At 47.3% G+C, this 12,875-nt stretch overlaps 1 protein-coding gene across 1 annotated transcript; it reads right to left on the bottom strand.

Moving 5' to 3' along the window:
* Nucleotides 1-2,364: 2,364 nt before the first annotated feature.
* On the bottom strand, nt 2,365-5,619 carry RAN (RAN, member RAS oncogene family). The gene is made up of 7 exons (XM_066371209.1): nt 5,509-5,619; nt 4,977-5,022; nt 4,624-4,708; nt 4,406-4,531; nt 3,183-3,370; nt 2,843-3,013; nt 2,365-2,754 (listed from the first exon to the last, which is right to left on the bottom strand). The coding sequence occupies exons 2-7, from the start codon at nt 5,010-5,012 to the stop codon at nt 2,710-2,712; spliced, it is 651 nt and encodes a 216-aa protein (XP_066227306.1). The 5' UTR covers nt 5,013-5,022; nt 5,509-5,619; the 3' UTR covers nt 2,365-2,709.
* Between the last annotated feature and the right edge of the window lie 7,256 nt (nt 5,620-12,875).

Raw genomic sequence — 12,875 nt, 5'->3', positions numbered from 1 at the left:
GTGCTGAAACCTGCCCACTCTGACCCTCTGCGTGCACTCCCCTCAGCCCCACGGACCCTCCTGCCTGTGACTCACCTCCTAACCCCATGCAGCCCGGCTGCCCCACAGCTACCACCTCTGTGACTTGCCTAAATAACCTCTTAGTTGAGAAAAGAAACAAGACACACCAAGGCTGCAGGGTGGGAGTGACCAAGGATAGGGTCCACTGCTGCAGGGCCTGGTCAACATGGGGCGGCGAAGGCATGGTCAGACCCACCTTCTGAATGCCCTGACGGCATTCTAGGGCCTGGAAAACCCTTTCCCTCCCCAATTACCTGCCAGTGTGAAGGGTAAGAGGTGTGGGGAGGGCTGAGAGGATGTTGCTAGCACAGTGCCTGCCTGATGCATGTGCAGATTTCAGGATGCCATGTTACACCGGCCAGCATGACACCCGCTGCCCCAATGTGGCCAAAGGTATCATCAAAACAGGAGGTAGGTTTGTCCCACACGCACGAATCAAACCAATTTAACTTTCACCCCATTTACTCAACACCTAATTTCCTAAGAGTCATGTCTTACAAAGAATCAAAAATCCTCAGGAAACTGGTCCTTTTTATTATTTTTTTTAAACCTCTGCTCTTCACTTAGTTTGAGATCGACAGACCCAAGAAACCATTCTATATGCTTTTTAAAAATACTGGTCACACACATGAAGAAACCACTTTTCAGAAACATTTCACCCTTGCTGGAACTTACCAGTGCTCCCTAGCATCAAATTCTGCTTTATGAAGTGTTTCAGCAAACAAAAGACCTCTATCTACTACATGAAAACCATTGCTGCAAAGTTAGCTATGCTAGTCTTACTCGTTTGCTCCAACACATTATGACTAGTTCACAGTAACCAAACGGTATCCATACATGAGGTTTTCAACCCCAGGCCTCCCCCATTAGATACCATATTTCAAAATATCGAGTGGCAAATTTCACCCATTTTCAAACTGGATAGAACTCTCCCCACCAACACAATAATCTGTGCTATTTAATATTTTGTAAATACTAGAGATTGAAAATCTGAGAAAGTAGAAGCACTATATTTTGCAGCAATCTTTTCTTCCAATTGACTTGTAAGTTCTCTCCCACCCTATAGTACACAGCTTCCAAAATTTCATGGTTACATTTAAGATTCAGAGGATCTGTCACACTTTCAATCTACACACGCACGCACACACATATCCCTTACATTAAATTATCTTAAATAAAGGTTTCATTCTAACTTTGGGAACGTCTCACACCTTCTCAGACTGTTAACACCTGGTTCTGAATTGAATAGAGCACAGCATATATGCATTCAAATCTAAGTGAACCTTACGATGTTTAACTCAACTTTAATCAAAATTTAATCAGTGCTATCCTGGTATATTATTTTACCACATATTTAAGAGATCCTTTCCTACCTTCTTTTTGGGGAAGGAAGTCATCCTTTACAGAAAACTGGACGGCTAAAAAACTTTGGTCAACTGAAAGCCAGCAGTACTTACATGAGCAGAATAGCTCATCTTTTCAAGAATCCTCAACTACAATGCAGTGACACTGGGCTCCAACTCAGGCCAGGCAGAACCAACTCGTTTTTACCTGTAGAAACCGTACACAAGATCACTGAAGAGCAAGACCCACTTCTCTGTAATAGCAGTTCCTGGTTATGCCTCTGCCCTTGACCGCTCACTAAAATCACTCAAAAAAAATCATTAATGCTGCGGTGCGGCTATCGTAAATCCTCATTTTTTTGGCATCTTTAATTTAAAGCTTGGGGAGACTTGAAAGCAGCATGTAAATACGGAACATTTTCTTAAGACTATCAACTTTACACTAACATCTAACATTAAACAAAAAGCAAAGAAATGCAGTTCATATTCATTTTTAACAGTTGGGCCTTTCCGCAGGCCACTGCTCATCTGCATGGTTTCACCTGACTTCGGAAAGCTCTAGACTAGCACACAGCTACTTTTGCCATAAAATAAAAGCAACTATAGTTCTTAAAACATCTATTTGAAATGCCTAGCCACATACCTCTTTCATTCTGGCAGGCTGTGTAAACCTTGAACAAGCTCTTCCCTAGACTATACCTGTCCAGAAGGCAGGTGGGTAGATGTTACTTTAGCTTAACTGCATTGACAATATTTACACCTCTTAACTTACCAATAAAATATTGATCTGTCATTTCACTTGTGTGAAATGCTTCAAATGTACAACAAATGAAGACAGGAAAAACTGATCACTTCAACTTAACTGATAATAGTAAAGGCAATCTAAATAGGAGCAGCACAATTTTCCTTGTTAGTAGTTTTAAAATGCTCATTAAACAAGGGATGAGTTCACTTGCTGAGATACTTGAAATACAACTTTATTCTGATTCTAAACGAAAGGATTGGGAATGACATTAACAAACAAGGTTTGACCACGGAATATTGTGATGCTACTGCAGCAGTCTTATGGTTGAAACTCAATAAGGAAACAACTGTGCTCCAAACAACTAAATATGCAGGTCCAGAAAACGAAGGTATTTTTTAACTGCCACATTCACTCTGAAGCCCATTCATCTCTCAGCATCCCAAGATCAAGCACAGGTTCTGCTTAGCTAGATAATAAAGTGGCAAACACGCTGCACCACTGACATCACAGGACAGTTGCCTATAAAACTAGACTTCTGACGCTGGGCTCCAGCTTCCCTGCTCACAGGTCGTCGTCCTCGTCCGGGAGAGCGGTGGTCTGAGCAACCTGGACAGAGATGCAAGATGGTGACACTCCTGACCAGAGCCGGCAGGAATTGCCCCTCTAACAGCGCCCCGGCCAGATAGACCCGTACCTCTAGATCGTGCTCGTACTGCGCTGCCAAGGCTGGGTCCATGACAACCTCTGGAGGGGCGAGGGCAGGCATGGCGACAAACTCCAAGTTAGGGTCTCCGATTAGTTTTCTAGCAAGCCAGAGGAAGGGCTTTTCAAAGTTGTAGTTACTTTTGGCAGAAATGTCATAGTACTGTTATGAAGGGAAGTAAAATTAAATTTAAAAGATTATTATAAGGGGCGTTTCAATCTAAAATTAGACAAAATTTTTTCAGTCCACACACATTTATGAGTCACTTTAACAAATTGACATTGTAATTTCATTTAAGGGTCATAAATTCAGTAAGTTTTAAGTAACAAACCTGAAGATTCTTCTTTCGGTGGAAAACAATTGATTTGGCCTTAACTTTCCTGTCTTTAATGTCCACTTTGTTGCCACACAACACGATGGGGATGTTTTCACACACTCGCACCAGATCTCTATGCCAGTTAGGCACATTCTTGTAAGTAACTCTTGAAGTTACATCAAACATTATAATGGCACACTGGGCTGAAAGATGGATTTACAGTAATCAGTACATTCCTAGGAATCGAGTACAAGGATGAGAAATACTAAGAACTATGAACTCGAACTCATAGTCTCAGGCCAAACTCTAGGTTGTCTAGGTGTCTCAATTTCAAGGTCTCTTCCAAGTTTAAGGATCTTAAATCATTATTAATACAGTATTGTTTATAATTCCTGTTTATTTTATACAAAAGCATAAAAGACCAGCTTTACAGAGACAAATCTCTCTCTATATATATTTCATTAGTTTTGCCTCATCCCCCCAAAAGTACTCAAAGTAGATTAATGATAAATCAGCATTCCAGAGAACTCACCTCTGTACTACAAGGGTCTAGAAATCTATTTTTAAAAAAGCCTTTAAATGGCTTAACACACTAGATCATTTTATGCGTTTTTTTTAACAAGCCAGGTCAGTCTATATATACACTGACCTACAAAAATAGCCTTAGTGCAGTAATAAAGTATGTACAGCACAAGAATTTCTTAGCTTAAACATTTGTATGTACACAAAGGAAGCTAACAGGCAGAAAGGAGTCCAAACAATTCTTTGCCAAGAGTGTGGGATTCCAGGAAATGAGTACTTTCTCTATTCACCTTTCTCTTTGGGACAGTGAACATTTATTTCTTTTACAATTTAAAAAAAAGTATTTTGAAAAAGCTATTCTGAAAACTTTAGTGCAATTGAAAAGAAATCAGCTGGTCTTACACATTTCCGAGAGACCCTAAACCTAACTCCTCTGATACATGCTACACCTTTCTAAGGGAGTGGACAAAAAATCACCACTGGTCAGCACCAGACTAATAAATTTCCAAATGCCGAGGATGTGGTAACAAGCTCCCCTTCTTGACTCCTGCTCTTAAGTGATTATAAACCAGTTCACCGCACGTGACCCAGTGACAGAACTCGGCTGTGCTCAGGGGACCAGACCTGCTGGCCAGTGGAACCATGGAGACTGAACCACCTCCCCACCCACACACACACTCCCTCCCAGAACCTGCGGCTGCCCCGCGGACGCCTACCTTGGATGTAGTAGCCGTCCCTCAGCCCACCGAACTTCTCCTGGCCCGCCGTGTCCCACACGTTGAACTTGATGGGCCCTCTGTTGGTGTGGAACACGAGGGGATGGACCTCCACGCCCAGGGTGGCTGAAACGAGAAGCACCCCGCGTTAGCGGAGGGGAAGGGGCTCCCCGCGGCGCACGCCCCCTCCACCCACAGCGGCCTCCCCGCCGACGTACCGACATACTTCTTCTCGAACTCCCCGGTCAGGTGGCGTTTCACGAAGGTCGTCTTCCCGGTCCCACCATCACCCACCAAAACGAGCTGTTGTTGGGAAACCAAGTTTTTTCAACCAACTCCCCCAACACGTGCCCCACCCGGATCCCAGGATGACGGAGCGGTTAAAGCCTCCGGGACCCGTTCAACAAAGGGCCGCAGGGTCCCCCTGTCCGTTTGACGGGGACACACAGGCGCCCGCGGCGCGAGAGGGACCCCGGGCAAGGCAGGCAGGCGATGGGGACGTGCCACTCTCCCTCCCGCCCCTCGGACCCGGGCGCCTGCCGCCCACGGCGCAGCTCCGAGGACGACATACTTTGAACTGGACCTGGGGCTCTCCTTGGGCGGCCATGGCGATGTGGCTGCAAAGCAAGGGAGACGCGATCAGGCCCCGCGCACATGGCGGGCTGGCGGCCCACGTGCGCCCACAAAGGCGGCGCCCCGCGCCCACGCGGGCAGGCCGGACAGGGCGGCGGCGGCACGCGGGCGCGCAATGGCGGCGGGTCCCCGCCCGCTCATTCAGCGCCGGGCTGGCCGCGCGCCCGCCGGAGGAGCCGCTCGGAGACCGGCCCGCGAAAAGCGCCTGGTCACGCGGCCGGGCCGGGACTGCACTACCGCCTTTCCAGCCCGTCCCCGCCGCCCGGCCCGGCCCCCCGCGCCGGGACTCCGGCCCCACGGCCTCAGCCGCCGGCTGGGACGACACCCTGCGCCCGCCTGCCGCCTGGGCCCGGAGTAACCGCCCGCTGACGGCCGCCGCCTGGCCCGGTCCGCCGCCACGACGCCCCGGCCCCGCTCCCCGTCCTTGGCCCTCGTCCTTGGCCCCCGGCCCGCCCGGCGGCCACGGATACCTTCCAGAAGCGTCTCCGGGCCCCGTCTACCTAAGAGCTGGAAAGATGGCGGAAGCGCAATTCAAATGCCCGGAGACGCAGCCGACGCCAGCGCGCGCCGAGGAAGGCGGGGCAACGGCGCCGCGCCGCTCCCACGTGGCCTGGCGCGCGCGCGCACGTACGCCGCGGGTCGCACCCGTCTGCGGGTGCGGAAGAGAAGATGGGCGGTGCGACGGGAGCGGGAGGCGGGACGAGCGCGCGGGCGCGCACGCACGCACGGCGGATCTCCCGGCCACGTGCGTCCTCCCCAAGGCTGGGTTCCCCCGCGTGCATGCGCTGACGGCAGGCGGCGCGCCCTGCTGCTGCTGTGGTCACAGAGCCGGGTGGGGCTGGCCCCCACCCTTTGGGCGGGAAACGCGGGGGTGCGTCCCACACAAAGCCCGTGAGCCTCCCTCCCTCACAGACACGCACAAGGCAGCCCCTGCTGCCCGCGCCGAGGCAGGGGTTGCGGCTCCCCGGTCCCCGCCCCTGGGTCTCTATCGGGGCCTTGTTGGGGGTGAAAAGTAAGTGGTCAACAGGGTTTCGTTTCCTGCAAAGTGGGTAATGAATGGGTGTGTGTTCAACCTTGGCAGCTCGTCCTACAATAGTAGCAAATTTGGGTGCAGCCCATGAGCATTTAAGTTCAGACTCTTGAGAACAGGCTGCCAAGCCCACGCAAGAGCCGTGCGGTGGCCTCAGGAGGCATTTGCCCCTGGGATGCCCACCTCAGGAGATGAAATGCCCGCTAGCTCACTTTCAGCAAAGTGGGCTGACTCCAGTACTCCCATCTCCCAGGTAGAAGGCCAGTTTTGGGCATTTGTAGGGACAACCACAGTGTGATGACTTGGTCCCCTCCCCAAGCAAGCAACCACGAGTGGCAGCAGGAGCAGGCAGCCAGGAGCCCCCCAGCGCAGTCATGGTCCTTGGGGAAGGTCCATGGGGACTTCCCGGAGCTGGAAAACCCAAATAAATGACCTAGGACTGAGACTGTTCCTGAATGCACTTGCAGGCAAGTCGTTTGTGAGCCCGAGTGACGCGAACTGGGCACAACACGTCTGCGAATCTGCCTGCTGACAACTCCGTGCCAGTGCCCCAGAGGACCCTGGAAAATACCCAGCAGATCCGCGTGCTGCTGGTGGGAGTGTAAACTGGTTTGGTCTCTGGGAGAGCAGAAACTAATAATAAAACATCAATGTCCAGAGCTGAAGTCCCCACATGTTTATTTCTAGGTAGATACCCTGGAGTTACACTCACGCACATGCACAAGGAGACTGGGGTCACAATGCTTACTGTGACATCATAATAAATGACACATAAATGTCCAGTAGGGAAGTGTATAAGTGAAATATGTTATATCTATACTATGGATTGCTGTACACCATTTAAAAGGAGTAAAGTCCATCTATATCACAGGATCAGATAGGTCTTAAAAGGATAACATTGCAAAAAAAAAGTTCAAGAAAAACAGGATAATAGCCTGATACAACCTAACACTATAGAATATCATCATTTTACGTATAGAAATTATACACAGTATAACACCATTTACGTATGTTTTTTACAAACACATGAAACCATATTATTTCTTGGATATATATGTAAAATTTTTAAAAATTGACTGCAAGGATATAGTCTGAATTTTGATGGTTGTTCCTTTGAGACGGTAGAAAAGCATTTGATGGGAATGAGCACCAAGGTCAAAGAAGACTTGATCTGCAATGTTCTAGTTTTATGAAAGGCCAAGGAAGCAAATATGATAATAAATTAATGATCATATAATTCTAGGTGGTGACAACACCAGTGTTTATATCTCTGGCATTGAAAAAAATTTCTGCCAAAAAGCTATGGGGAAATATGCCAAACGAAGAGTAATAGTTGGTCTCACACCCAGCCTTCTGGGTGGTTTGTTCCTTAGCTGCAAGAGTCATTGACTGGCCCGATCCCACAACTCTTAATTAATGATCATCTTACGGACCCCAGTGAAAAACAGGAAAATTACACTCAAACTGGCAGATGCCATGCTTTTCCCAATCAGCTGCCCGAGCTCTTCCAGCTGCCCAAGTTGGCCATCCAACATGGATTTGAAAAACCACGCTTAACCTGTAGGTAAAACACTGCAGCCAAATACACAAAGAAACGTGTGCAGAATTACAAAAAAAAAAAAAAGGTTGCAAAAATACGTGAAAATTCAGCATCCATTTACTGCTGATGTCCCCAACTATTGACATTGCTTCCTTTACCATTGGTCTTTGTCGTTCTCTCCTTCTGTCAGTATATGTCTATATATGGTTTTTCCCTCTACAATATTTGAGAGGAACTAGCAAACAGGATGCCTCTCAGTGCTTCGCTCTTAAAACCGAGGCCATTCTGTTATCTAGCTCCTGGACACCTATCAGAATCAGGAAATGCCATGGATAAGTTCTGTGAGTTAATCCACAGACCTTCGCAGTCAGGGGTTTCGCTCCTCTCCTTTCACTGGTGCCCAATCCACACTGTTGCACATGGCACCTTTAACTAACTACTGCCCTGTCTTTTCAGTCTGTCTCCATCTGGAACAGCGCTTTTGTCCTCGTGTCTCACGACCCTGACACCTTTGCTGAGTATTTTGTGGGCCACTTACCTTGCAGAATGTCCCTCTTCCATTTGGATTTGTCTTGTGCTCGTTCGGGGTTAGAGTCAGGCTGTGCAGCTTGGGTTGGGATCCCATAGAAATGATGTTTTGTGTCTGTCTCTCAGCATCTTATCAGGAGGCACAGGGGCAGCTTCTGAACACATATCAGAACGCCCTCCCCTCTTCAGCCCTGCGATGGTTTTCTGTCTGTCTCACTGAGATATGTGAAATTCACCACCAGCCAGGTCCCACGTGGTCTTGCTTGTGCCCGCTCTCCTGCTCCATCTCAGGCCTTTGTCTCTGTCACCCTGGGGTAGCCACACAAGCCTTTCTGAATCTTACCTTGGCCAAGTTTGTTCCTGCCACAGGGCCTTTGCACTTACTGGTCCCTCTGCCTAAAATGCAATTCTTCCACCTGCTTGCTTGACTGGCTCCTTCTCACCCTGCTGGTCACAGCTCAAAAGTCACCTCCTCTGGGAGGCCCACCCTGACCAGCCTTTCTATCACGCCAGCCACTGCCATCCCAGCACCCATTTTATTTTCTCCAAAGCACTTGCTGCTCACTGAAAATATCTTGCTTATCTACCATCTTGCTTTTTTTTTTTTTTATCTTTCTTTTCCGCATTGGAATAAACAAAGTACCTTGTTTGGCTTGGTGTTCAAGATATGCAGCACAGCGGCTGGCATATAATGGCTGCACAGTCAATACTTGTTGGAAGTGTCAGATGAATTACTCTTAACTCCATCTGAACACAGAAAGAGTAATCAGAAAGCAGCATTGTATTCTGATAACAATAGTGCTTTAAATATACAAGCTTATTAGAATTTTAATAATGTGATCTCATGTCAGAGACTAACCATTAAGCAAATTACTCAAACATTTGCAAACTACAGGGCCCAGCTTTTCTATTTGTGAAGTTTCCCTCAACTGTGTTGAGTCAGCAAACCAATCAGGAAGCTATTCTTATAATGACAATTTTCATTATCTGATGCATTCAATTAGTCCAGTTGGTGCATGTCGGTAACTTACTACAGGAGATGTTTTCTTTATCTGACACTCAATTTTCTTTTCTTAAATTATTTTTTAAATTTTTATTTATTGATTGTTAGAGAGAGGGGGCAGTGGACAGAGGGAGAAAGCTGGGGGTGGAAGGGAGAAGCAGGAAGCATCAACTTGTAGTAGTTACCTCCTATATGGGCCTTGACCAGGGAAGACCAGGGGTTCAAACCAGTGACCTCAGCATTCCAGGTTGATGCTTTATCGACTGTGCCACCACAAGTCAGGCAAATGGAGAGATGTCATAAATTCATGCCATATAGCCATCCAGTCTGTTTCGTATAAAAATCTATCTGAACAATGCGGAGGGTACACTTGGATGGCCGTGCATGCAATTTGACATGCAGGTGTGTCCTCTGGCCTCTCCTGGGATGGGTCACACACAGCATGCTCTCTATCTGAACTCATTGCCAGCATTTTCAAACGTGAAGGGTCTTGAAACAAGCCCGCATGCATTTGAGCTTAATTCTCCCCACCTCGAGTGTGGTCCGGACTTAGTGACTCTCTTCTAACACAGGGAGTGTGTCAAGATGGACAGTGTGTGACTGCAGAGATGACTGTGGCTTCCACCTCGCTATCTGGGATCATGGTGGGGGCAGCCAGTGACCACATTGTGGGGACAAGCACAGCCCCATGGACGGCTTCCTGTGATATGGAGCTGAGGCCCCCAGACAAAGAGCCATAGGAACTTTCTGGCCATGGATGGACCCTCTTAGAAGCGATGCTCCAACCCCAGTCAAGCCTTTGATAGCTGCAGCCCCTCCCTATGTTGTACACCTGCAAGTTCCTGAGACCTAGAGTCAGAACCTCCTAGGTAAGTCACTCCTGGTTTCCTGGGTAACAGCAACTCTGTGTGATAATACTATGGACTCATTGCCATTTCAAGCCATTGACTTCTAATATAATTGGCTATTGAGCAACAGGTAGTTAATATAGAAAAAATTAGGATATTTTACATGAAAATCTAAGTTTCTGGTTTCTTTGGAAAAATCAGGACTGTAGGCATTGGGCCTGATTTCTTGGCGTGGTCACAACCATCTGGATGGAGATAGCCACTTTTCCTCTGCCATCCCCAAATGGGACAAACCCTGCAGTTTACCTCCGGTCTTGCCATTCCTCATTAAATCTCAGGTGGTCTAGTGTCATTTGCACACTTAGCCTGCCCTCCTCGCTTGTTGGCCTGAGCTCTGAACTGTTTGCATTCACAACCTATTGTTTAGTGAGTCTAAGACACAGCGATGAGAAAAATACAAATGATCTCATCATTCAAGTAAGTTTTATTGAGTTCCAACCATGTACCACGCGCTCCCTAAGAACTGGGGCAGTGACAAAGCAGACTTCGCCTCACGGTGCTTTCATTCTAGAAGGAAGAAGCAAGATATATATAGACTTGGTAAGTAGGTAAAATATATAAGACAGTGAGGAGGGGTGACCAGCTGGCCTTCCCTAAAAGAGAGAAAGACATTTGAGCCAAGACTTGCTGAAGGGAAAGGATGGAGCCTCACAGATATTTGAGGGGAGAGAACTCCAGGGAGAAATGTCACAAGCCAGCTGCAACGAGTCTATTCCAGAGTCCTGAGCAGGTAAAGGTATGAAATTGAATTAAAGATAGACAAAGACTTAAAGATATATAACAGGATGGGTTCGGGAGGATGCCATGGCCTGGCAACAGTCACTACTGTTCTCTAGCTGCCAAACATGGCTGTCCCCAGAAAGACATCCATCTTTATTCCTGGCCAAACATGGGCCATTAGCAATTCAATTAAGTTTCCAAGGCAACTCAAAGACAACCCCCACTATACTGTCAATCTAACTTTACACCAATAAGAAACTAGCTTCCAGCCCTTCTGGGGAACATGGGTGGGCAAGTTGAGTACTGAAGCACAGCCCTTTGTTAACTTAATTAGGCAGGTGAGGTGGGGGGTTGGGCCCAACACCTCTGTCCCCAAGATATCCAAACTGCAAAATACCCTGTTTATTTTTCGGTCCCCAACAGAGAAGGACTGTCCCATGCAAAGGCCCTGCGGTAGATCTGGCCTAGAGCTGTCAGGGGCAGTGGGGAGGCCTGCGGCTGGAGAAGATGAGCTTATAGAGGTTAGGAGGGGCTCAAATTTTGACTGTATGTCTGTGTAAACAAGGGTTAGGGTCAGTGCAAAGGGCCCTTGTATTAAGCACAACGGTTGATTCTTTTTAGCAAGAGAGACTTTAAAAACAGACCATTGGCAGTCCGGCGTAGGACAGACACTGTCTATGAAAGAAACTTTCATTCTGTGTCCTATGTCACTTTAGGAGAGTCTGGTCTAGGAAAATAAGATAGAAAGTGTCATAAGGACACAGAAGTAGGACTTAACAGGATATCCCAGAGGTTAAGACAGGTCTAGGACACTTTCTATCAATCAATCTATCTATCTATCTATCTCTAGATACCTATCTCTAGACGTCAACATATCTATATTTACCTCCATATATAACTAAATCTTATATATATAATGTATAGTATGGTATCTATATAGTAGTTGTATCTATATAAATATAGTAATTTTATTACTATAGATATAAATATTTGTACATAAATATATAGATACATTGCAAGTATATATATGAAAAATTTCAGCATTTCTAGTACATATTTAAATGTATATGTATTTAGCCTGACCTGTGGTGATGCAGTGGAAAAGTGTCGAACTGGAACGAAACCAGGTTCGAAACCACTGGTTCGAAACCACAAGGAATCAACACACGACTAAAGTGAAGCAACTATGAGTTGATGCTTCTCACCATACCCCTCTCTCCTCTCTCTGTAAAATTAATAAATAAAATATTTTTTTAAAAAAATGTATAGGTATTTAGCCTGACCAGGTGGTGGCACAATGGATAGAGCGTCAGACTGGGACACGGAGGACCCAGGTTCGAAACCCCGAGGTTGCCAGCTTGAGTGTGGGCTCATCTGGTTTGAGCAAGGCTCACCAGCATGAGCCTAAGGTTGCCAGCTTGAGCAAGGGGTCATTCAGTCTGCTGGAGCCCCCTGGTCAAGGCACATTTGAGAAAGCAATCAGTGAGAAACTAAGGAGCCACAACGAAGAATTGATGCTTCTCATCTCTCTCCCCTCTTGTCTGTCTGTTCCTATCTGTCCCTCTCTCTGTCTCTGTCACAAAAAAATTAAATTTAAATTAAAAAATAAAATAAAAAATGTATAGTATTTAAATTTCAGTATATATATATATATTTTTTGTATTTTTCTGAAGCTGGAAATGGGGAGAGACAGTCAGACAGACTCCCGCATGCGCCCGACCAGGATCCACCCGGCTGCCCACCAGGGGCGACGCTCTGCCCACCAGGGGGCGATGCTCTGCCCCTCTGGGGCGTCGCTCTGCCGTGACCAGAGCCACTCTAGCGCCTGGGGCAGAGGCCAAGGAGCCATCCCCAGCGCCCGGGCCATCTTTGCTCCAATGGAGCCTTGGCTGCGGGAGGGGAAGAGAGAGACAGAGAGGAAGGAGGGGTGGGGGTGGAGAAGCAAATGGGCGCTTCTCCTATGTGCCCTGGCCTGGAATCGAACCCGGGTCCCCCGCATGCCAGGCCGATGCTCTACTGCTGAGCCAACCGGCCAGGGCCTCAGTATATTTTTTTTAGGTTTCAAAACTGAGGGACATTTTCAATGCTTGCTTTTTAACGAACTGACT

Source organism: Saccopteryx leptura, chromosome 2, assembly GCF_036850995.1.
Source record: "Saccopteryx leptura isolate mSacLep1 chromosome 2, mSacLep1_pri_phased_curated, whole genome shotgun sequence".
Lineage (NCBI taxonomy): Eukaryota > Metazoa > Chordata > Mammalia > Chiroptera > Emballonuridae > Saccopteryx > Saccopteryx leptura.
This window is presented reverse-complemented; position numbering and strand designations above follow the sequence as displayed.